The sequence below is a fragment of the Danio rerio genome, chromosome 25 (genome assembly GCF_049306965.1).
Source record: "Danio rerio strain Tuebingen ecotype United States chromosome 25, GRCz12tu, whole genome shotgun sequence".
In the NCBI taxonomy this organism is placed as follows: Eukaryota; Metazoa; Chordata; class Actinopteri; order Cypriniformes; family Danionidae; genus Danio; species Danio rerio.
The window spans coordinates 34,255,862-34,283,316 of NC_133200.1; the positions used below are offsets into that span (position 1 = coordinate 34,255,862).

The 27,455-nt window shown below is 36.1% G+C and overlaps 3 protein-coding genes across 3 annotated transcripts in view; 1 reads left to right on the forward strand and 2 right to left on the reverse strand.

The window, feature by feature from the left end:
* LOC141381016 (uncharacterized) overlaps nt 1–27,455 on the reverse strand; it is a 191,831-nt gene that overhangs the window by 86,735 nt on the left and 77,641 nt on the right. The gene's annotated exons all lie outside the window — the stretch shown is intronic.
* Nucleotides 1,145–27,164, reverse strand: scamp5a (secretory carrier membrane protein 5a). Its single transcript, NM_205547.1, has 7 exons — nt 27,104–27,164; nt 23,508–23,558; nt 20,509–20,628; nt 18,878–19,034; nt 16,019–16,120; nt 3,437–3,554; nt 1,145–1,802 (listed from the first exon to the last, which is right to left on the reverse strand). The coding sequence occupies exons 2-7, from the start codon at nt 23,512–23,514 to the stop codon at nt 1,614–1,616; spliced, it is 693 nt and encodes a 230-aa protein (NP_991110.1). The 5' UTR covers nt 23,515–23,558; nt 27,104–27,164; the 3' UTR covers nt 1,145–1,613.
* On the forward strand, nt 10,280–16,012 carry LOC141381015 (uncharacterized). The gene is made up of 2 exons (XM_073943290.1): nt 10,280–14,055; nt 14,184–16,012. The coding sequence occupies exon 2, from the start codon at nt 14,942–14,944 to the stop codon at nt 15,998–16,000; it is 1,059 nt and encodes a 352-aa protein (XP_073799391.1). The 5' UTR covers nt 10,280–14,055; nt 14,184–14,941; the 3' UTR covers nt 16,001–16,012.

A 27,455-nucleotide genomic window follows, 5' to 3' on the forward strand; every position in this document is an offset into this window, starting at 1 on the left:
CTAAATTAATTATGTAGGCTAATGGATGTCTGTGTGTACAACACATTTCCCTATCCACAAGAGTGAAAGTGAAATCTCATTCTGGCGCTGTAGATGGTCTGTTTAACTGTTTTATTGCTAGTGAAGCGTTCAGTTTTTCCGTCATGTAAATAGCAAATGCGCTATGGCCTGACACAACTGACTCTTAAATGGAATGGGAGTTGAGACTCTGATTGGTTTATTCTCAAAACACACCTATAACTCATTAAGAGAACAAGCTCAACCTTGTTAGACCATGCGCCACGGCGCAAAGCGGATTTTTCCATCCTTAAAATAGCAAAAGTGGATTCCGACACGCCCTTAATGCGTTTACGCCCTGCATTTTGCACTTTGCGCCTGGATCGTCAAAATAGAGCCCATAAGAATAGTCACTTTTGACCAATTAGCTTACTTACAATTACAATCACTCTCACTGGTTGGTGATTATTGTTTCGTGTGCAGTGAGCAGTGAAAATAAATAATGCCGTAGTGGGCTACCTAAATAATATTTGTATTTTCAAAATGCGAGAGGCTGTTAATCATATATAATTTTTAAAACCACGAGTAAATCTGATAATGAGCCTGATCAAGAGAAGATGAAACTGCGCCCTTGGATCAGGATAGCGGAAGACAGAAGCAAAACGATCTCAAGTCATAAACAGAAGAGGCAACTGTGGGCTCTTCTTGAAGATTACAGAGTGAGTAATTTTCGCTTGGCATAATGTCAGTGGTAGTGAACTGAATAGTGATATTTCATGCGATTTATGTTTGTAGGCTACATGTTTGCTTTTGTTTGTTTGTTCATCCATGGTCGACCCATAACGTTATATTGCACAAAATAATTCAAGACCGTTCAGAAATGTTGTGCTTTTTTTTTGGGGAGCTATAACCGCTTAGTTATGTCATGTTCTTGAAAAACTGAAATTGTGTGGAGGACGTCGGCGAACGAAATTTTATTTCCTGCTTTGACCCGGAAATTATTCATTTACAAATTAAGCACTGTACTCACCATCAAGTGGTTTCAAACCTTCATGAGTATGTTCAACAAAATAATATATTTTGTAGAATGTTAGTAACATTCTACATAATATATATTATTTTGCATTCGACAGGAAACTGGAACCACTTTACGATGACAGAATTTTTATTTTAGGGTGAACTGTCCTTTTTAAGATGCGTTTGCTAAACGTTCTTGAATATGTAAGCCAACCAAAATATATAACTGGCTTGCAAACACCACACAGATAATTCTGACAGATCTAGTTATACTATAGTGAGCTTTGGAATGTTTCCTTATTGGTGCTCTAGTTTAGTCATGTTTACAATACGACAAGTGGAGAAACACAACATACCATTAGTTAACTGTAATACCACATGGCGAGAGTGACGTTCCTATTGAGGGGCTCTAAAAACGCAACTCCTTAAACTATCAACACATTTAGCTTCTGTATTGTTGTAGTTGCGAAAATTCTAATTTGGCCATATCTTTGCTTTCCCCTCCCCTGTTTTAAACCAGTCCGCAGCTTTTCCCCCTTAGAAATTCCCTCCCAGAAACCCTGTTTTTGTTCCCTCCCTCTGTTGTGAATGGAGAGGGTCTACATTGGATCGTCGTAGTTGTAGGTCGGTGCGGCCGAGTACTGCTGGCCCTGCATGGCCCCCTGTGCCGCCCCCATGGCCGCCTGCTGCGCCGCCTGCTGGACGTGAGGGTTCTTCCAGGCACCGGATGTCCACTCCTCCTGAGCCTTGCTCATGCTGCCCCCACTGCCACGGTAGAAATTGTGGACCTGAGACAGAAATAAACATTTAAGTTATGTTTCACCGCCAGCAGGTAAACGTATGTAAAATAAACATACAGTTGAAGTCAGAATTATTCGCCCCCTGTATGTTTTTTTCCCCATTTTCGAGAGGGGTCTGGCTGCAGACCTGGTGCAGTGCAATCTGGGCTGCATCCAATGCTTTTTAATGGGCTCACCTAACCCAACCCCTAACCCAACCCGTCACAGTGACATCACTAGCTCCATTTGAGTGCAGTGTCTGACATTGTATCTCTGAATGATGCAGTCTGAGCTTGCATCATAAAGGCTGCATCCAGATACTGTTACCATTTTCTGTTTAACGGAGAGATTTTCTCAGCACATTTCTAAACATAATAGTTTTAATAACTCATCTCTAATAACTGATTTATTTTATCTTTGTCATGATGACAGTAAATAATATTTGACTAGATATTTTCAAGACACTTCTATACAGCTTAAAGTGACATTTAAAGGCTTAACAAGCTTAATTAGGTTAACTAGGCAGGTTAGGGTAATTAGACAAGTTATTGTATAACAATTAGGGATGTAACAATATTGTAAATACCGTCATACCGCAATGATAATTTTTTTCAATATTACCGTAGGCACATCACTCAATAAATCATATCTCTCTGTCCCAGAAACCTCAGTCCCAAATGAGAGGGTTTTTTTTTTTTCTGTTGCAGGGGACATGCCCAGAGATCCCAGCTTTTACCAGATTATAGTTCTATGATAATTTTCCTTAAAAAACCCATCTCTATCTAAGTGAGTGAGTGATTAAATGTTGAATGTGATGAGTTTTCAACAATACTAAATTGAAACTTTATTTTTCTATATGGTTTAATAGTTTTTTGTTATTAAAATTGAAAAATTGAAGTTCCTGTTTCGAAACTTACAGATAGATGGCTAATTTGTATGCCATTGATTCAGTGCTAAGGTAAATAAACACTTTTGGCACTTTTTTTCGAGTCTTTTCATTAGCTTTGTTTTTCCTGTAAATTATTCAATAAATACCGCACCGTGCCATTCATACTGAGGTATTACCGTACCATGAAATTCTGATACCGTTACATTCCTAATAACGATGGTTCGTTCTTTAGACTAACAGAAAAAAACATTTGCTTAAAGGGGCTAATAATTTTGACCTTAAAATGGTGTTTAAAAATTTAAGCCTGCTTTTATTCTAGCCGAAAAAAAACAAATAAGACTTTCTCAAGAAGAAAAAATATTATAGGAAATACTGTGAAAGTTTCCTTGCTCTGTGAAACTTCATTTGGAAAATGTATGAAAAAGAGGAAAATTCACAAGAGGGCAGATCATTTTGACTTTAGCTGTATATAAACCTGCATAATCCAGTGATACAAATATCCAAATGTACACTCACAAATGTAAAAACTAATCTCCATGAACCATTTATACATGCACATATTTACAAGTCCCAATCATTAATGGAAATCAAAAAAAGAAAGAAACAGAAAAAATGTGATTAATAGAACACTGTGTATTTTCTGTGTACAGTAAACCTTAATAAAAAAAAGGTTATTACACAGTATATTTTTAGGGAATCTCATGAGATGTGTGTATATTCAGAGAAGTAATAATGAAGGAACACCAACTGGTACCTTAGTGAGGGCGATGAAGGAGAGCACGGCCACGGCAGTGAACATTATAGTTGGAATCAGCATAACAACAGCAGAGCCGATATTAGTGCTGAAAAAAGTGATGGTGGCCAACCAGCCACTGTAGGAGAAACAGAAACAAGACATATTCTCCTCATTAGAGAGTGCACTACAGGAAAACACTGTACAAAAGCAGAATATAACAAAATCTCATATTCTCCGAACACATGTGCTCTGTAGGGCTTAGGGCCCTTCATCCACCCGGCGCAATGTGGCGCAAGCCGCGACGCAATTGTTGTTTGCTAGTTTCAGCTTGGTGCAAGAGTTACTTTGACGTTTTGCGCCACGCTGTTTAAATAGCAAATGCATTTGCGCTCATATGTGCGCCCATAGGCGTTCTGGTCTAAAAAAGAAAGGTGTTTTGAGGAGCATTGCTGGTGTGTTGCTATTTTGAGAAACTATAATAGTCTGTTCTATAGACCAGAACCAAGCTGGTGTATTGTTCAGCGCAGCGTGCGTTAGTTGTGCGCCTCGCTTACGCACTGCTTAATACACACAAGATGTAGAGCAATACGCAAATATCTTTACATATGAAAAATAATTAAAGTATTAAGGATATATATATATATATATATATATATATATATATATATATATATATATATATATATATATACAGTTGAAGTCAGAATTATTAGCACCACTTTGAATTTAATTTTCTTTTTTAAATATTTCCCAAATTATGCTAAACAAAGCAGGGGAATTTTCACAGTATGTCTGATAATATTTTTTCTTCTGGAGAAAGTCTTAATTGTTTTATTTCGGCTAAAATAAAAGCAGTTTAAAATATTTTAAACACCATTTTAAGGACAAAATTATTAGCCCCTTCAGGCAATTTTTTTTTCTCGATAATCTACAGAACAAACTATCGTTATACAATAACTTGCCTAATTACCCTAACCTGCCTAGTTAACCTAATTAACCTAGTTAAGCCTTTAAATGTCACTTTAAGCTGTATAGAAGTGTCTTGAAAAATATCCAGTAAAATATTATTTACTGTCATTTTGGCAAAGATAAAATAAATCAGTTATTAGAAATAAGTTAAAAAAACTATTATGTTTAGAAATGTGTTGAAGAAATCTTCCCTCCGTTAATCAGAAAACAGGGAAAAAATAAAAAGGGGGGGCGAATAATTCAGGGGGGCTAATAATTCTGACTTCAACTGTATATATATGGGATATAAATAATTAAAATATTACAAAACATATCATTTTCTAGCCTACATAAATATAAAAACCACTGCTTTCATGCCTTCTTCATCTCGGGAGGCTTTTTCAGTTCATTCAATTTGAAGTTTATTCACGAAAACTTGCTTTTGTGTAATGTTATTATTATTAGTTATGTTATCATTAATTATTATATCCATATTTATATTTGTTTTATTGAAAACAAGCTTAGATTTGTCCACCTGTCAGGTTTTAGATCATATGAGGCACAGCATGTGTATTAGGATATAACTAATGGATACTAACTAATAAAACTAGTTGTTTGAGCAAACTTCGTTAATATTGTTCATTTATTTGTTTTCTGGAAATTAGAACTGAATTTAGAAATAGTTTTGAAACAAATATTTGCGCTTAACAAATTAAATTAATTATGTATAGGCTAATAGATGTCTGTGTGTACAAGGTTTTCATATCCACGAGAGCGAAAGTGAAAGTAGATAATGAGGAGGCTCATTTCTCATTCTGGCGCTGCAGATACTCTGTTTTATTGCTAGTGAAGCGTTCAGTTTTTCTACTTACAAAGTCGCCATGTAAATAACAAATGCACCATGGCGCGACACAACTGACTCTTAAAGGGAATGGGAGATGAGACTCTGATTGGTTCATTCTCAAAACACACCTATAACTCATTAAGAAAATAAGCTCAAGCATTTAGACCCTGCACCACGGCGCAAAGCGGATTTTTCCATCCTTAAAATAGCAAAAGTGGATTCTGATACGCCGTTAATGCCTTTGCGCCCTGCACTTTTCACTTTGCGCATTGATCGTCAAAATAGAGCCCTTAATGTTAGGCATGTCACAATAATCAATATATTGACTTAATGGGCATTACATGACTTCAATTATTTTTAGAGTTTTTATATATATATTTACAAATACACAAACAACATTAAAGCCATTTTGCAAGCACATTTACATTCTACCTTACTGCTGTCATAGTTTTTATTAAATATTTACTTACAGGAAACCTATTAGGCCCCTTATTTTACAAGATGTCAAATAAGTCTCTGATGTAACTAGAGTGTATACCTGAAGTTTTAGCTTAAAACACCCCACAAATAATGCTTTATAACTTTATAACTGGGCGACGCAGTGGCACAGTGGGTAGCACGTTCGCCTCACAGCAAGAAGGTCGCTGGTTCGATATTTGGCTCAGTTGGCATTTCTGTGTGGAGTTTGCATGTTCTCCCTGCATTCGCGTGGGTTTCCTCCGGGTACTCTGGTTTCCCCCACAGTTCAAAGACATGCGGTACAGGTGACTTTGGTAGGCTTAATTGTCCGTAGTGTATGAGTGTATGTGTGGATGTTTCCCAGAGATGGGTTGCGGCTGGAAGGGCATCCGCTGCGTAAAAACTTGCTGGATAAGTTGGCGGTTCATTCCGCTGTGGCAACCCCAGATTAATAAAGGGACTAAGCTGACAAGAAAATTAATGAATGAATTAACTTTATAACTGCTCCTTTTAGGCTTTGATCCTAATTTTGCCGTTTTGGTGACTGTTGCTTTAAATTCAGATTAAATTGTGCTGTTTTCGAAAGAGGGCGGAGCTACAAATGCCTATGTGTCGGGACCAAGCGACAACCTCCCACTTTCCTTCGTGAAGCCAATACAGAAGTAACTAAAACTGCAATTTATTGACTCGCCTTTTGTGGGCTCCATACTCCAGATATTCACTGACTGCAATGCTAAATTGGCAAATTTTACAGCTGATGAAAAACATATGTTTACAGCTGGGTACAAAAGATGGTTTTGGAGCATATAGCTAATATTATCATCATGACATCATGACAACTATCATCTATTATCATCATGACAACTGTGAGGGAGTGAATTTTTTGTGACTTATCCGTTTAGTTTATATTAAGCTTTATTAAGTCTGCATAATTAAGGGCGGGGCCACTTGAGTGACAGCTAGGTCACTTCACCTCAGCTGATTCCGGCTGATTAGCTGCTGAAGTTGGCATATATATTGCATTTTTGGAATTGTAAATATATTTTGGAAATATATATATATATAGACATATATTTTGCCTTTTGTAATTATGTCCTACAATGCACTTAATTGTGCTCACAAACCAATTAAGTGGCCTCCATTTCCCAGGTGAGTGAAATTATACTTAAATACCATCTCAATAAATGTATTTGTTATATTTAAGATCATTTATCATTTGTAATTTTCTTTAGAGCTGTAATGCACTCCAGAATCTGCCAGACTGATTAGCTGTAGGCTCTAGAACAGTCATCTGAAACATTGTCAAACAGTGTTCTCCCTGGATTACATAAATATTCCTGCATTTACTAACCCAGACTATGGGCCCTATCATACACCCGGCGCAATGTGGCGCAAGGCGCGGCGCAATAGTCTTTTGGTAGTTTCAGCTTGGCGCAAGAGTCGTTTTGAGGCGTTGCGCTACGCTGTTTAAATAGCAAATGCATAAGGCTAACCGCTGGCGCATCGCTATTTTGAGAAACTAAAATAGATTTTTTCATTAGACCCAAACAAACCCGGTCTAAACTCCTCGCTTCGCTTGGGCACTGCTTAATACGCACAAGAAAGCAATAGGCAAATATCTTTACATATGAAAAAAATTAAATATTAAGGAAATATATAGGATATAATAAGAATAGATATAGTTATATTACAAAACATTATTTTCTAGCCTACATAAATATGAAAAATCACTGCTTTTATGTCTTCTTCATCTCGGGAGGCTTTTTCAGTTCATTCATAACAATTTGCTTTTGTATAATGTTATTATTATTAGCAGTATTATTTATTATATCCATATTTATATTTGTTTTATTAAAAACAAGCTTAGATTTGTCCACCTGTCAGGTTTTAGACCATATGGGGCTCTGCATGTGTTTTAGGATATAACTCAGCTTTTTTAGCACACTTTGTTATTATTGTTCATTTATTCGTTTGCTGGAAATTAAAACTGAATTTGGAAATAGTTTTGAAACGAATATTTGCGCTTAACAAACGAAATTATTTATTTATAGACTAATCTATGTCTGTGCGAAAAGGTTTCCCTATCAAAGAGCGAATGTGAAAGTAGATCCATTATCTCTCATTCTCACACAGTAGATGCTCTGTTTAACAGTTTTCTGTTAAAAAACTGTCAACTGTTAACTGTTTGCTTGTGAAATGCTCATTTTTTCCACTTAGACTTACTTTGCGTCCTGTAAATAGCGAATGCGCTCTTGGCGCGACGCAGCTGGCTCTTAAAGGGAATGGGAGATGAGACTCTAATTGGTTTATTCTTAAAACACACCTATAACTCATTAAGAAAATAAACTCAACCCTTTTAGACCATGCGCCACGGCGCAAAGCGGATTTTCCCATCCTTAAATAAGCAAAAATGTGTTCTGTCACGCTCTGAAAGCGTTTGCGCCCTGCGTCTTGTGCTCTGCGCATGGACCGTCAAAATAGAGCCCTATATGTGAAGTGTTTGGAAGTAATTTGCATTTTCCTCCTGTAGAAAAGCATCATAAAAACAATTCTGGCTCAATGTATTTCAACAGTGTTTTTAAAAGTCTAAACACTTTATTGATATAGTGTACAACCAAACACATGTGGTCAGAACACAAATGATTCGCAGGTAATGAAGTAGTAAGCGTTTCTCTCAAAGAAAAGCCTGTCTAAGCAAAATGCTTGCAGCCATCTGTAGCTCCGCTCACGATCGGCCTCTTTTCCCTGGTTTGGTAACTAAGTCTAAATAACCTTAAGAATGACAAGTATGTGTCCCTTAAAGTATTTGCTGATATCTGCAATAGTTATAATCATTATATAAACAGTGGCATAAACTGATATCAAAATGACTTACAGCAGCTTTGAGTTATGGTTCACTGGCAAAATCATATGCATGAATTTTTCCTTATTTTCTTTATGAATTTTGGGGGGTTTTGGCAGACAATTGTTGGCAAACTAAATAATAAAAGTTGTGGCTGATATTTAAAGCTATAACCAAAAAGTTGTTCTATAATATTTTCTCTAAAAACATTTGTCAATCACAAAATGACAATAGTATGACTTATTGCTATGATTTCTCATACTTAATATTTCTCAAATCTTGTTCAAGATACTTTGATTTCACCAAATATGGAAAAAACAAACACGATCTATTAACACAGGCTACGTTCACACTGCGAGGCTTAGTGCTCAAATCGGACTTTTTCTCAGATCTGATTTTTTTTTTTTGCATGGCTGTTCACACTGCTCTTATAAATGTGGCCAATATCAGATTTGCTGTGTGAACAGATCCTGACCCTAAACTGACCTGCATGCGCAAAAGTGCATTAAGGAGAGCACAGAAATGTCTAATTATGCACACGTGTGTGCTGTATGAGTAAGCACGTTGTTAGATTATGCTTACATCATTATTACTCTTTTCACAGACAACCGTGTTGTAATTCATGAACTGTGAATGATTGTTCTGCTACTACAAGTGTGTATTTCGGCATTTGAGACCTTAAATAAGTCTCCTGTGATAAAAAAAAAAACTGATCATTTGTGATTTATGACAAGCGCTGTTTGTGGCGCTCTGATCACCGGTGTTGTGAACTCATCAAGGGTTTATGAGCTGAATGTTACTGAACTGTGAAGGCGGAGTTGGTTTATCTCCGCTTGCAGAGTTATTTAATTTTATTTCATTATAAACAGCAGACACGTGCAGAAGGGCTGTTTGGGTGCTCGAGCACCTGCTTTTTTTTTCTCGGAGAGAAAGTTTTTCCTCATTTGCACCTAGGGTTGTAACAATATACCGGTATGACGGTCTACCACGATTTGAACGTGCACGATTATCATACCATGAACAATTGCATATCAACAGTTTTAACCCTTAAAGACCGAGACAGCCGCCCGCGGCTAAAAATAAGTATTGCTCTTAAATGTTTAATAACTTTTGATCCGCTGATCCGATTCATACAATTCAAAGATTGGCATAAAGAAGAGAATCTCAAATCAAAATTTGACAACGCTGATTTGACAAAGAAACGCTCGTCACTGTGTCTCCGGACAAACCAGACATGATAAATTGATGCATTGTCCCTCCTCCATGCCCAGATTCAAACTCGCTATATCACAACCAATAAGCATAGGTTTCGCTTTTGTTTGTGGACCAACAATAAGCTTTTTGAACAACACAGAATGAGAGATAGGCATACATTTATGCGCGGCTAAATAAAACGCAAAAAAAAAGTTTTGCATGAAATAATTCTCATACTAAGTACTTTTGCATGCACAGCAGCACAGAAACATGAAAAAACAGTGACACAGCAAAGACGAACTGCTGCTCTTGCTGTTTTCAAAAGACGCAAATGAAGGTGCAGCTGTTTGTTTTCATTGTAGACAACCATATCCAAATCCATATCCACAGACAACCATATCCATGCTGGCACATAAAACCTAAGGATGTTCCATATTGAATCTAGTTTCGTTATGTAACTATTTAGAGTATAGTAAATATTTATATCTATTTACTGAGGATTTGCACCATGTTTATTTGGACTTTATTTGGACTTTGACACATTATTTATTATTTTCTTATTTTTTTATTTGTTCATTGTAGGTGGTGTTGTTTATAGTAACTAAAAATATATTATTTGGAAAAAGTCAAATTTGCTTCACTGTTCTATTATTTTGTAACATTTGTAACATACCGTATACCGCGAAACCGTCAAACCGTGGTATTGTTTTAGACGATTATCATACCGTAAAAAATTCATACCGTTACAACCCTATTTGCACCCGAATCCCCTATCCGCAACACCCACGACGCTTTTCGGCTTCGTGATCAACCCGTGCCTCAATCGTTAACCAGATTAGTTAACAAGCACCAGTTATGCCTTCAAAATCTTGTTCAACATGAACAACCAACTGTCTGTGGTGCTGTAATCGCCCTGTGTGCAATTATGCTGTGCTGCTGAGGGGTAGATGATGTCTGCAGCACAGAATGATGACGCATGTCGCTCAAAGATTATGTAAAAGTCCCATGAAATCCGACATAACCGTTCACACTGCGGTCGCATTGCAACCATAGACTGTAAAATATATGGACGTAGTATCCGTGACGTCACTCAGAGGTTTCTAAAGAGCGCAAAAGAAGCCACAAGTAGGCGCGGAAAACCGTCGCCATTTTGTTCGCGCGTCATCACACCCACGGCAGGATACCAAACAAGGGCAAAGAGGCGGAGAGTGAGCGGAGCTACAGACACCTGCTAGCATTTAGCTTAGACCTGGTTCAGACACACTTTACTTTGGGAGAACGCTTAATACTTTATCACCTGCGACTCGTTTGTGTTCTGACCACTTGTGCTTGGTTGTATACTATATCAATAAAGTGTTTAGACTTGTAAAAACACTGCTGTAATACACTGAGCCACTAAACATTGTTCTTATGACGTTTTTCAACAGGAGGAAAACGCGAATTACTTCCAAACACTTCAGATATAGTCTGTGTTAGTTAATGTAAGACTATTGATGAAATCCAGCATAACACTGTATGACAACACTTCAGATGACTGTTCTAGAGCCTACAGCTAATCAATTCGTCAGATTCTGGAGTGCATTACAGCTCTAAATATAAATGATAAATGATCTTAAATAAAACAAATACATGTATAAAGATAGTATAAAAAGTATATAACTTTACTTACATGGGAAACGGAGGCCACGTGAATGGCTTGTGAGCACAATTAAGTGCACTCAGCATGCCATGCCATCTAATAATTGTAGGAAACAAGTCCAAAAGGCAGTTGACTGTGTAAAGCCACATAAAACAACACAGAAATACGATAAATATGCCGAGTTCAGTGGCTAATCTGCAGGATTCAGCTGAGGTGACGTGACGGCGACCAACGAGACCTAGCTGTCACTCAAGTGGCCACGCCCTTAATTATGCAAACTTAATATAACTTAGTATAAAGGAAACGGATGAGTTATAAAAAAATTCACCCCCCTCACAGTTGTCATGAAGGGTAATATTAGCTGTATTAACCAAAATCTTTTTTTTATACCCGGCTGTAAACACCTTTTTTTCTGCTGTAAAGTTGGCCATTCTAACAGTGGGCTCAATTGAAATTTGCCAGGAGCGGCCAGGACTAGCGGAAATTCGGATGAATTGCAGTTTTAGTTACTTCCATATTGGCTTCCTGAGGGAGAGTGGGAGGTTGACGCTTGATTGCAAAACATCAGATCTGTGTCTGATTTAAGACTACATATGAAAGTGGCACAGATCTGACCTAAAAAAGATCAGATTTCATGCGGTTTGGGCTGTTCACACTGTCATCATCTGAGTCACATGAGGGGGAAGAAATCAGATTCGTGCCACATTTGCCTGCAGTGTGAATGTAGCCACAGACACAGCCTTCCCACCCCATGGAGAGAAAGTGTGAGAAAGCTTGTCTTGTTTACATTTGTTCCTTCTCCTGCATTTGTTTCCCATCACCCAACCCCATCTTCACTCTGCTCACACAGTAAGGCCCCGTTTACACTAATGCGTTTTCGTTTTTTACGCTTAAGTTTTGCTACGCTGCACCGTCTCAGTGTGGATGAGGAAAAACGGAGACATCTGAAAACGGAGGCGGGACTGCTGGGATTCGCTACCTGATTGGGGCTTTTGTGTCATTGCGTATGCTTCCCTTATTCGTCAAGCCTCTATCACATGACTATAACAAATGGCTTTAACGCTACCGGAAACAGTACTGTAAACAACAACATGGGCACAGAAATGGGAGCGTTGTTTGTATTGTCTGTTTTAGGCGCCATTGTGCAGTGATTCATTTGTTACGTTTAGTAACAACTCGACCTCGTCGTCTGTCCACAAAAATACCTCTCTTGCTTTCTTTGCCATCGCGTTTGTTGACTAACAATAACCAAATGCCGAGCGAAACCCATGCTTTCTGTTTATACTGGAACGCACATGCCCAGATTGCGCGAATGGTCACGTGATATTCGTTTTTGGTGGCGTAGTGTGGACGGAGATATGTTCAGAGACGCTAGGGGAAACGCTAGTGAGGACGCGGATCATTTTTGATCTAAAACGCTGTTTTAAAATTAAAACGCACTCGTATAAACGGTGCATCAGATCATATCAAAGTATTAATGTTCAGTATGAATGCAAGTGACTTCATCCATCTGCTTTAATATCATTCAAAATGTCGCAGCGGGACTGAATAAATGGTCTTGTTCCCACAGAAATAAGCATAATCAAAGTAAATATTTGTCACTTTAGGGATCTTTGACCCAACACCACTACTACCCAAATGACCGCCTGTTCCCCACAGGAGGTGGGCTTTCAAATGTTGTTTTAAACACCTCTGGGGTCTGTTCACACCTGGTATTCAGATGCATTTTTGTTGATCTTATCACAAGTGGACAAAAGAGACACTTTACCGTTCACACCTGGCATTTAAATATGTTTCTTTTGTTGACTTTCAACCACTTCTCTCATGACGAGGGTCTGTGGGTGGGTGTTGAATATCTCTCTTTAAAGAAAACCTATTATGCAAAAATCACTTTTACAAGGGGTTTAAGCACAGTTGTGTGGCAACAGTGTGTGAGTATAGGCCTTGTTTACACTAATGCGTTTTAGTTTGGAAGTTTTGCCACGGTTACGCCATCCGTCCACACTACGCGGGAGTTTTCGAACGCCGAAAACGGAGCGTTTTGGAAATGCTGGAGAGGCCGTTTTCATTCTGAATTGCTGCTGCTCTGTCTCAGTGTGGATGGGGAAAAACGGAGACATCTGAAAACGGAGGCGGGACTGCTGAGATTTGCTACCTGATTGGGGCTTTTGTGTTATTGCGTACCCTTCCCTTATTCGTCAAGCCCCTATCACATGACTATAAAACATAGCTATAACGCTACAGGAAGACAGTAGACTAACCTTCACTGTAAACAACAACACAGACACAGAAATGGGAGCATTGTTTGCACTATTGTCTGTTTTAGGCACCATTATTCTTTTGTTATGTTTAGTAACAACTCGACTTCGTCGTCTGTCCACAAAAATACCTCTCTTGCTTTCTTTGCCATCACGTTCAATGTTCAACCAGCGTTTGTTGATAAACAATAACCAAATGCCGAGTGAGACACATGCTTCCTGTTTAAACTAGAACGCGCATGCCCAGAATGGTCACGTGATATACGTTTTTGGTGGCGTTGTGTGGACGGAGACATGTTCAGAAACGCTAGGTGAAACGCTAGTGTGGACGCGGATCGTTTTTGATCTAAAACGCCGTTTTAAAACTAAAACGCACAAGTGTACACGGGGCCATAGCCATCCTCTAATGCACAGGTGTCAAACTCAGTTCCAAAAAGGCCGCAGCCCTGCACAGTTTAGTTCCAACCCTAATTAAACACACCTGATCAAACTAATTGAGTCCTTCAGGCTTGTTTGAAACCTACAGGTTAGTGTGTTGGAGCAGGGTTGGAACTAAACTGTGCAGGGCTTCGGCCCTCCAGGAATTGAGTTTGACACCCCTGCTCTAATGGTAAAAATGTATTATTATTTTTTTATAATCACACTTCATTAAAACAGTATGCAGAAACACTTTCATTTGACATTCTCCATTTGTTCGTATCAGAGCCCTGCCCACTAGTTGCAATCTCTTCCTCATTACCATAAGATGTAAGTCTTGTTTTTGAATCTGCCACTATGTTGACACAAGCATTTGTAGCTCTGCCCTCTTCTGAAAAGAACACGTTTAAATATAAAGTGAGTCAACAAAAAGGCACAATTACGGTCGAAGCCTTAAAGGGGCAGATTCAAAGAGTTATGAAACATTATTTGAGCGGTACTTTGAGTTAAAACTTCACATACTTTTTACATTTTGTTCCAAAGCTTTTGAGGCTTAACCTTGCGTCCCTGAAAGATGCTTTGAATAAAAGGTCAATTTATTTTTGTAAAAGAATATGATTTAACACATCAGAACTGATCAGAGATCATTATACTGTATACATTTTTTTCTTTTGCTCCTAATACAAAACTAATATCTATCTATCTATCTATCTATCTATCTATCTATCTATCTATCTATCTATCTATCTATCTATCTATCTATCATCTATCTATCTATCTATCTATCTATCTATCTATCTATCTATATGCCGACCTATCTATCTATCTATCTATCTATCTATCTATCTATCTATCTATCTATCTATCTATCTATCTATCTATCTATCTATCTATCTATCTATCTATCGATCTATCTATCTATATGCCGACCTATCTATCTATCTATCTATCTATCTATCTATCTATCTATCTATCTATCTATCTATCTATCTATCTATCTATCTATCTATCTATCTATCTATCTATATGCCGACCTATCTATCTATCTATCTATCTATCTATCTATCTATCTATCTATCTATCTATCTATCTATCTATCTATCTATCTATCTATCTATCTATCTATCTATCTATCTATCTATCTATCTATCTATCTATCTATCTATCTATATGCCGACCTATCTATCTATCTATCTATCTATCTATCTATCTATCTATCTATCTATCTATCTATCTATCTATCTATCTATCTATCTATCTATCTATCTATCTATCTATCTATCTATATGCCGACCTATCTATATGCCGACCTATCTATCTATCTATCTATCTATCTATCTATCTATCTATCTATCTATCTATCTATCTATCTATCTATCTATCTATCTATCTATCTATCTATCTATCTATCTATCTATCTATCTATCTATCTATCTATCTATCTATATGCCGACCTATCTATCTATCTATCTATCTATCTATCTATCTATCTATCTATCTATCTATCTATCTATCTATCTATCTATCTATCTATCTATCTATCATCTATCTATCTATCTATCTATCTATATGCCGACCTATCTATCTATCTATCTATCTATCTATCTATCTATCTATCTATCTATCTATCTATCTATCTATCTATCTATCTATCATCTATCTATCTATCTATCTATCTATCTATCTATCTATCTACCTACCTACCTACCTACCTATCATCTATCTATCTATCTATCTATCTATCTATCTATCTATCTATCTATCTATCTATCTATCTATCTATCTATCTATCTATCTATCTATCTATCTATCTATCTATCTATCTACCTACCTACCTATCATCTATCTATCTATCTATCTATCTATCTATCTATCTATCTATCTATCTATCTATCTATCTATCTATCTATCTATCTATCTATCTGTCTGTCTGTCCATTCATCCATCCATCCATCCATCTATTTCTGTCTGTCTGATGTGACGTCATCTTAAATCTTACCAAACTCCCCATCCTGGGATTCCAACCGTCTGGATGATGCTAATCACCACTTGCGCCATGAAGACGAAAAAGAACGCCATGAAGTTAAAAGAACTGTCTGACCTGCAGAAGACAAAGTGAATTATATTCGAGCATAATGACTTGATCCAGATTTGCAGTTTTTCTCAGTGGCTTGCTGCATTTCTCACTACACTATTTACATTTGCACAACAGTTAATGCATTTCTCAAAACAATTAGTACAAACTGCAAAACCTAGTTGATAACCTGCAAAAGCGTGTCACATGCTCAAAATGAAGAGCTCATTCCTCAAAAGCGAGTATTGATGTTGAAGAAAGTGTCAGTATCATCAAAATGAAAAGTCCTGACACCAGTTTATAAACAGGATAGTCAAATGGCTTTGTCATGTTTTCATTATGACAGTTTACTCTGGACATTTTTTCAGTGCAAAACAGTGACACTGGTGACACGTTCTGAAAATGCTCAAGACAACACTGTATACTATTTGCACAGCCATTTGAAAACTACAGCAAAGTTCGACATTACTGAATTTAGTGAGGTATCTGAGTACAAGACACTGAATATGTATGTTTCACATGTTTACTGCATTTGCTCTTTGCAATCCTAATTTATTCACAGCATTGTGCAAAAGAATAAATACACACTTATTTACAACAAACATAACCTCCCTTTGGGTAGAGCTGAGCACAACTGTAAACAATATTAAACTACATATTGGAGCTGAAACTACATCATACACAAGTCTGTAAATCATTGTTGAAATTGTTCAATTTAGAAGACATTTTCACAGGGTCTCTGCAGATATCATAATGTCAAATTTAAGACCTTTTAAGACCCTTTTAAGACCATTAAGTATTAAATTTAAGACCTATATCGCAATATCAAAAACACGCGAGAGAAAATGTAAAAGCACAAAATTAGGGGTAAAATAAAGTTATTTAAAATGAACAGTAGTAAAGTCAGATTAAATTCACCATTGAACTACAGAAAAAACAAACATCTTATGCAGATTTATACTTTCACCTGGCACCGCATCGCACAACTCACGAAACGGATTAAGGCTTTTATACTTGACACGTTCACCATTGAGATATGTTTTTTAAATGACAGGGGGCGGTCCAAAAAAACAGAAAGTAAAATCAGACGAATAAAAAGATAATCATCATCATTGAGGATGTTTTTGGGGGGCTCTTTTTTGTTGTTTTAACAAACTTATCCCTCAGGTTTTTCCAAAGTTTTACAAAAACTTTCCTCCTTTCCCATGGCTGTTGCAATTTCTAGCCAATAATTATTGGTCATTCTGGCAAGCAGAAATGTAACTGTGATAGAAAATAGGTAAAAACTTGATTAGGTATTATAGCCTACTGAACTATTCACTCTTCAAATAAACGCCACTATTAATCCCATTTTATCCCTAAAATAAAGTGAACTAGTGTCTGCTGTACAGTGTTTTGTGAAGTACAGTAAAGTACTTCAATTACTCTGTTGTGGTAATACTATAGTTGCTATGATAACACAACAAGTGTATTAAAAACAAACTAACCAGTGCTTTAGTTTTTTTTACAATATAGGGTATATTTTTCTACAATTCAACACACTTTACTGTAGTACAACTACACTGTATTTCATTTTATCAGTTCACTATTCCTAATACTACAGTATGCTGAGTCCGACGGAGCGAGAGCAGATCATTCGCACGTGAGCAGCCAGTGTTTTGAGAGCTCGCAAACAGTTTTGTCCATGAACAAAGGAAACCTGCGTGAGCAGAGATTCGCTCTCTCGTATTACAGCGCTCCCGACTTATAAAACTGCGCTTGCGACATTTCAATTCAATTCAATTCAGCTTTATTTGTATAGCGCTTTTACAATGTAGATTGTGTCAAAGCAGCTTCACATAAATGGTCATAATAAATGGAACAGTGTGGTTCAGTTTTTAGTGTTTAAGTTCAGTTCAGTTCAGCTCAGTTCAGTGTGATTTAATCATTACTGAGAGTTCAAACACTGAAGAGCAAATTCATCGATGCGTAGCTCTACCAATCCTGAACCATGCGAGCCAGACATTTGACATTTGTCAGTGAAATAACGGCATACTCTGCCAGCCGAAATCATGTCGCGCGCACTCAAAGCGAACTTCTGCAAACACCGCGATGATGTCACATTCGCCGCGCGCACTGGGTTTAATATCAGAAAGCTGATTGGCTATTGCAAGTTGACTTTTTTGTAGTTGTAATACCACAAATTACAATTGGACTAGTGAAATAAAGAACTACAACACCCCAAAAACCTAGCAACCACAACAAAAAGAATTTAAATGAGCATTAGATGTAGCGTTACATGGACATCGCAAAAATAAGACCTGTGCAAAAATATTTAAGACCCAGAACAGCGAATTTAAGACTTTTTAAAGCCATAAATTTCGATTTTTTGATTTAAGACTTTTTAATACTTTTTAAGACCCCGCGGGGACCCTGTTTCAGAAAGAAAAAAAAAGATTTAAAAAGTACTATAAATTTGCTAGACAGATTTTGACAACTAGTTCAACATTTTCTGTATGCAATGACTCAAGTAATGAAATGAGGACAGTTATATGGAATGACTATTCAGCATTCACAGGTTATGTTCATTTTGACTGACATGACATAAGCAAATGATAATGTTATAAACAGCAGAGAGTTGAATAAAAGCAATTGATGCATGTCCAAAAGCATTTGCAGTTTGTTGGAAGGAATGAGAAATGCATAAACTGTTGTGCAAATGTAAATCGTGTTGTGAGAGATGCACCAAAGTGACTGAGAAAAACTGTAAAGACTATTTAATAACCATTGTTAAATATTACTCACTTGAAGGCCTTGTAGATGGGCCTAAACCAGCACACGTATGAACAAGGGGTGAACAGGATCAGCCACAGAATAGCCATGCCAAAATTGGTTGCTCCGCCTCCTCCGCACATCCATGCTAGACAGCCAATCAGGTTCACTGCTAGAGTGGCACTGTTCACTATTAGTGTGAAAAACATAATTAGTGTCAACTAACATTTGCACTAGTAAAGTATTGAATTAAACAGTGAGACAATTAAATAAAAATCAATAGAAACCGTTTAATACATTAATAAATTTAGTTAAAACATTATCATAAATTAAAATGTTACAATATTATAATATCATATGATTATAAACAGTAAAGGGAGGAAGTTGATTACATTACAGGGAAAAGGGAAATATATGGGGTGAATCTAGGGCCATATACACTTGCAAAATAAAAGAAAGTTTTGCAAAAAAAATAATAATAATAATAATTGAGCAAAAAATAAATAAATGGATGCAAATTTCCAAAATTCGCAAAGCTAAAATAAATTTTTGAGAAATAAAAATTATTTTTAAAAAACAAAAATAAAAAACTGCAAAAGGGAAAATGAAGTTTTGAGAAACTAAAAATGAAATGTGCAAACAAAAAAGACCTGCAGAAAAAAAACAAGCAGTGCAAAAAAAATAAAATAAATAAAAAAATTTAAACTCCCCCCAAAACAAAACATACATATTTTCAAAACAGTTTGATTTGTTTTTTAGTCAATCGTGAGTTTGCGATGCTGTTTTCACTTTGCACTTCACGTTTCTGCGCATTTCACTTTGCACAAATTGAAACATGCAGAAATGTGAAGTGCAAAAAAAACAGAAAACAGCATCGCAAACTCACAGTTGACTGAAAAGCAAATCAAAATGAGCATTGCAATTGACTGAAGGGTTTTTGTAAAGGCAATGTTATACAAATCTTTTGCAAATATATATTGTTTTTTTTTTAATTGCAAATATTTTGTTTTTTTGCACTGTTTGATTTTTTTTCTTTTTCTTTTTTCTCCTTTTTTTTGTTTGCAAAGTTCATTTTTATTTCTCAAAAATCTATTTTCGCTTTGGGATTTTTGGAAATTTGCATTAATTTATTTATTTTTTGCTCAATTCTTTATTTTTAGTTTGCAATACTTTCTGTAATTTTGCAAGTATACATGGACCTAGATTGACTCCAAAGAAATAGTCATATCTGCTCACGTGTGACACGAAATGACTAAAATCTAACAGCTAAGTCATCTATCTAAGCTCAAAACTAACAGACACTTACTTCCTCAACTCTCAGACCCATTTCAAAACAGTTCCCATTCAGTGCGCTAATAAAAGAGGAATGTTGTAAACATGGCTAAAGCAAACGTAGTGCTTGTTAAACGTAGTAGTTGTTAAACGTGTGCAATAGCAAAAGTAATATGACACTCCACGTTTTCAGCCTGACAAATTAAAATACAAAACCTGTCTCTACAAGTTGTGCGTGTGTGTGTGTGTTTTCTCAGTGTTTACAGTAAAAACATTGACACTGTAATGGCAGAAAAGCAACATGATTACAATCTACTAGGGCACACATCCTAATAAGCTCTGACATGTACTGAAAATACTTCAGAAATCTGCTGGGGAATTGGTGAACATACGTATCCACAGGTAATACAGTCGTTTGCACATTGTACGATGCTGGTCTGGGATTTCGTTGAAGTCTTGGTAAAAACATGGCTTCAGTGGAATGAACCGTGGTAGAGGAGGGAAATTGTTTTCTGTAGGGAAAGAAAAACAATTTAAGAAAGTGTTAATATTGATTTATTATTATTATTATTATTATTATTAAGCAAAGAATATTTTGTGTTTTGGCTGATCATATCAATGGCTTTATGAAAACAGTTTTCAGAGTGTGCATTCTTGAATACAATACATTTTTTTGTTCATATAAATCTACAAAAACATACATTTTTCAATGCACATGCGTATTATGCATTGGGTCTACATGCATGAGCAAGAGTACTTGACAACCAAAACAACAATCATGGACTACATGATCGTAGTGTTTCTTAAAAATGAGATGCTGCCAACTTCTGGCCTGGCATGCATCATACAGCATTGGTAGTCATTCTTGAGATCCAAGAGAATGGGAATCATACCGTAGTTGTCTGTTTGCAATATCAGAAACACAAAACCTTTTGTTCTTAATACATTTGTGTGTTTGTGTAAAGTTTACCACATCATTACCTTTTAGGACATGGTAAAGCCATTTGTAATACTTGTAATACTATATAAATATCAAGCTACTAGGGCAGAGGTGGCCAAAACTCCATCCTGGAAGGCTGCTGTCCAGGGGTGCGTTTCCCGAACAACGACGTAGCTCACGGCTGAACTATCATGGTACAATGCATCGTTTGGGAAAAGAACGACGTAGTGACGAGTGTTTCCCAAAATGCATAGTTTCTCTACCGCAGATCCATCGCTTGAACCACGTTAGTTATAACGTAAAACACGCACAATGACACTCTAAGCATGGCGGAGGAACTACTTCATTACAGAAGAACCCCATAATTTCTTTGTGCAAATGATATTGTTTTACACGCACACGCATTAAAATAAAATCCAATATTAGTTTTGGTAAAAACATGCACTCGCTTTCTATATTAACTAAAATATATGTAAATGGCACATATATGTGTCATGTTCACCAGCGATCAAACCACCAGAGGTTTGTAGTGTTACAAAAATGATGCTATATTGATGGCGTATTCGCAGCTGTAATCTATTTAGGCTACACCATAAAACAGAAACATGATTAAAATACATAAAACCATGATTTGGGAGTATTTGTACAAGTCGGGATTCGAACCCAAAAGACATTGAAAGCATAGTAACAACGTGCACACGCACAGACCACTAGGCCGCATGAGACCGGTATGGGACCTGACTCCGGCAGTTACATGTAGATTCGCCAGGTCTCGAAACGCTTCTTAACTGATAGATGCTTTGAATCACTTTAGTCACGTGACCAGGCGTTTCGAAACACTTTAGTCACGTGACTTGGGTTTTTCGGATCATGCTTCGGAAACGTCAGTTTCACGTCAGCCATCCCTACTTACGACCTCTCGCCTGTTCTCTGCTTACGATTCTGGACTTCCTCTATACATCTGTTTGCACCTGTACTGACCATTTCTTGCCTGACTATCCGAATAAACCTGCATGTGGATCCAAACCTTAGTGGTCATTGTCACTCCCCGTATGTTTCCTTTACAAATATTATTGAGAATGACATATCCTATTCTAAAACAAATCACTTACAAAAGCTAACACATATGTTAATATCATATATGAATCATATGAATGGATAAATACTGAGGCGATTTATTATCAAATGAAACTTAATATTTATTATATATTAGGAAATTAAAAAATCATATTTTAATAATAATATTAATGATGATAATGATGATAATAATAATTATTGTTATTATTATTATTATTATTATTAAGTAGGGTATTGTTGATTTAATTTTTTTTTTTTTTTAGAAAAGTCTACTTTTACGATTTGACACTTGTAAACCACAGCAGAAAGTTCTAACCAGCAGGTCCATGTCATATACACAGTACAGATACTTAATAAATAATCCACTATAAATTAAAAGAATTAACATATGCTTTTTGATTTCACAAGCTTGGGAGACGTAATATAAATTGCGCTTTTAAATATTAGGTCACCTATAGCTTTCGCTTGAGGCTGTGTTCAAAATTACATCAATGCTTTCAAAGTGCACTGCGAAGGGAGCACAATTGTAAACATGAAGATCGCTAAAACTGAACTGTTAAAAATTGTTTGAAAGCAAATTACACCTAAGAGAGATGACCTCAATGCTTTTTTTATTTTTAATCATTTGAAGTTTAAATGTTTGAAGGTTCTAAATGAATAGAGCATAGGGTGGATAAGTGGAAACAGAACACAGCCAGAAACTATGTTTTAAACTAAAGCTCCAGAGCTGTAGTTGCGAGCACTCAAGTGCTTCCGAATGTTCGTTGGAACGACCGATTTGGGAAACGGCAAATCAACAAACTATGCTTGTAACGACGGAACTTGCAACCTTAGTTGGCTAACGATAGTTTTGGGAAAGGCACCCCAGGATAGTTACACCCCATTCACACAGGGCTTTAGTGCCAATGCTTCCCATTCATTTGAATGGGTGACGTTAAGCATTGCTAAACTGAATTGTGATCTGCGCCGATTCAGCTCCGTTGCTCACTGCAGGAGTTGGGCAGAAGTCAATTTTTCAAGCACCAACAGAAACATCAGCCAATCAGATTGCTTTTTGCAAATACCCTAGCTCAGACAGTAGCCAGCCTATGTAATTGGCTGACTCTGCTATGACGATCACGTCAGCCCCAACTTCTCCGTCAAGCGTTGATGCTGAAGCCCTATGTGAATTAGGCATTAAGCTTGAACATCCTTCAACACAACAGCCTGGAAGTGTCTAGTATACCTAGAATTAGCTTGATTAGCTGGTTCAAGTGTGTCTAATTGGAATTGGAAGTAAACTCTGCAGGACATCGGCCCTTCAGGACTGAGTTTGTGCACCCCTGTACTAGAGCATGGTAACAATTCAGTTTGGTTTGAGTTATAAGCTCTCACCTGCCATGGAGATTCTTTTCAGATCACCGTCAAACTTTACTGTTTAGAAACCTGTTAAAGAAACACACATTAAAGGCACTTAAGAAGTTTCTAATACTGCAGTAGCATTATCAAATATACTCCAGCTTATCTGCAAAGTAAAAACACACAAACAGGCAACAATGGAATACCTTGCATAAGCATAAGTATGAACTACACTGCTAAAAATTATTCATTGGATTTTCCATATTTTAAAGGTAAACAATTTACATGGGCTGAATTAACAAATAATATTTAGTGATGTTTAACTTAATTTGTTTGTTTAAATTTAGTCCATATAAATTGTTTGCAATCTTAAAAAATGGAGTAAATCCAATAAATATTTTTTTTCAGTGTAACTGCTTCACAAATAAAGCAAATGATGCTGTTCCTTATTTAGAAATACAGACATAATGTCCATGACCCTTCAGAACCTGTAACATTGACCATGAATACAGTATTTTCAAATGTAGGGCTTAAGAATAATAATACAGAAACAATGTCATTTAAGTTTTACCCTTATTTTCTGATTTTGATTCTCATTTACGAGTTTTATATAAATTTAGAGATGTCTGATAGGCGCCTAAACATAGTCGCCGTGACTAAAACAAGACTAAATTTGGACTCTAAGTGAAAATCTAATAGACATCTAAGAATAGGCCAAAACTAGACTAGTCATCAAATAAACAGAAATAAATGATTACACATATGAAGTCTGTCAATTTGATGACTAGTCTAGTTTGGGGCTATTCTTAAATGTCTATTAGATTTTCACTGACAGCTTAGCCTTGTTTAAGCCAAGCTATCAACATTGAGATTAAATTGTTTGCTGGGATCATTTTATCCATAAAAACGTAAGTATTTTACGTCTTGCCAATTTAGTGGCTAATTCGTACGAGTTTAGTCTTACGAAATTGTACGACTTTAAAAGGGAGGCGTGGCACCTAACCCCACCCCAAAACCCAACCGTCATGGGGGGATGAGCAAGTCGTGCTAAATTGTACGAATTACATCGTACAAATTCATACGAAATAGCCACTAAATCAAAAAGATATGAATTGCCGTAAGATTGTGTTGGACATTTCATATGCTGCAAAACAGTTACAGGATAGCACTGTATGTCTGTAACAAAATATAAAACATAACACATAAGCTGTCCACGTATATGGCCACTAAGTCCTAGGAGGTTAACGACCAGGACAAATTTAAAGTCTATTCAAGTCCACTATTCCAACTCTATACAAAATTTAGCATTTTAACTAACAGTAGACGTACACAATATTATTATTGCTTTTTCATCATATGCTTAAGAAATAACAATAATAACAGCCTACTCATATTCACCTTTATTTTACAACTACAGAAACTCGTGAGAAACTTGTGATCTTTATTTTCAGCAAAAAAAAATCACGATAGTCATTTTAGCCAGAATTGTGCAGCCCTATTTGTATCTTGTATGTAAGATGCCAATTTAAACCAATAAAGGGGGTTTAGTTGTATCAGATTTTAATGTACGCAAGTTTAACAATTAAATACATAAAACTGATTTAAAAAAACAAGAGCCCTGATTTATTTTCTCTGGTAGAGTTAATTTTGCTCTTTAATAAAGAAAAAAAACTATACCTTTTAGCTGATTACTGCATTTATCGAAGGAATTATTGGTAGAATACTCAATTATTAAAATAATCAATAGCTACAGCCCTACATTTTCATATGTATTGAGCAGCCCTAGTTCATAATAGATGTTGTTCAGAAAATTAAAGCCAAAATTGTTGATAAATTTGTTTTGCCAGTTCAGAATCAATTGTTTCTTTTAGGAGACAAATAAATTGCATTTATTTTCGTTTGCTTCGCAGGCACTCATAAACATTTCATTTACACTTGGCATATAATATAATATTTTAAAAAGCATGAAATTATTATTATTTTTTTTAATGAATTTCTTGGAGGGACAAGTTGTCCCACAAACTAACATGATGTTGACTAAAATAGCTTGATTGTTTTACACCCTAAAATACATTTAGGAATATGTTCATTTTCTTTTTTTTTCTTTTTTTCTTTCTTTTTTTTTTTTGGAGTTTCCAAAAGAAAATACATATATAGCTTACATTATCTCTCATACAGAAAGAGACTTACAGATCTTGCATATGATATGTATTTTCTTCCCTGTAACAAGAACAACTATAAACAGTAAAACATGGGAAGTAGGCATGGGACAATAACCGTTTTCAAGGTTTACTGGAGTTTGGAAAAGTCAAGGTTTTAAAACCACCAAAATTTTCTGCTATACCGTTCCTAAGGTAAGTGTACGATTTTTTTTTATTTACGTTTTGTTTTTAGGAAAACACTATCTCCAGCAGAAAAGATATTTAAAGATGTTGTTTTAAATTGTAAAGAAAGCTGTGTTTTTGAAACAAAAAAAATATGTTGTGTTCAAAGGGGAATAAGTTGTTGTTTTTTACCCAGACATTGAAAAAAGAATATATTTTAGAACAGAATACAATACAATACAAAGAAGAAGAAAATTAAAGTGTAAATATATATATATATATACATATATATATATATATATATATATATATATATATATATATATATATATATATATATATATATATATATATATAGACACATGATATTAAAAATTACAATTCAATGAGAATATATTTATTTTCCATGACAATTCTCCGTATGATTAATATGCCATTCTGATTAATACTGGAATATTAAAAAAAAAATCTGTATTTGTCAATCGAGTTAACGTAATTCATGCACATGATACTAAATAAAACTAATATTGCTCAATTCTGAGTAATAACGTTCGATATATTCTGGAGGTAAAATAGTGATTATTACATTGTAACTTTTGACTGTTATTACATTATTAACATTGATCTGAAAGCAAAACAGGTTTATGAGGCCTGGTAACTGCATTATCATTGTTTCACCACATACAGCTATCAAATGGACAGTATTAGAGTTTATTAAGAGTGACTGATTTAAGCATGTAAATAGCTAATATTAGCAATACTCTGTTGTATTAGCGAATATTAGCAAACCTTAATTCATATAGCGAACATAATTTAACCAGTTATTCTTTGGGGTTACCGTTTACTGATCATCCTTAGCACTTAGTGAAAAAAAATCTATTTGTATTTCAAATGGTAGATTTTCTACCTCTTATATCGCCAAACCCTGTTGAAATGTGAAGGGCATGTCGCCGGGGTGGTGTATAGCCTCGATATCCACTGATAACTAGCTATTCTAAGCTTATATTCAGCGCAGAGTTGTTATAAAACGTAGAACAGTAGTGGATAAAGAGGAAACGGCAGCGAAATAACATTTTCCAGCGCGTTTTCATTCATTTCGGAGCCGTATCGAGGTCGAGCAGAGCGCCCTTCACGAGAAAAAGATGGTGCTGAACGGGGAGGTGTTTGATTCAACAGAGCAGGCTAAAATATTGCAGGCATTTTTGTTTTGTTCGATCGTCCAAAACGTAATAAATCCGTTCAGAGTGCACATATTTGGTGAAACACCAGCAGGACAGTGAAAAGCATCGCTGGAGACCGTTCCCTTACCTTCTCGCGCGTTCACCCAAAATGTGTTCCCGCTGCTCGCGCCCTCTCGCACCTAATGAACCACTTTTACTTTCAATGATCGACGTGATTGTGATGGCGAGGTTTTACAAATCCGTTATATTATATTATGAGGTGATGGGAGTGAAAACAATCACGTCACGGTACTCCTACACACGCACGCGCGTCGCCGAGCATCTAGGATGAGCTTGTGATGATGATGATGATGAGTCCAGCAGATCGTGAGGCATCAAACCTCGCGATACTTCATTCCTTCACTCGACCCAGACCTCTCCGTGGTACTGAAGGAGAAGATGCTGCTGTGGGAAAAATAAAAGATCACTGGACAATTCTC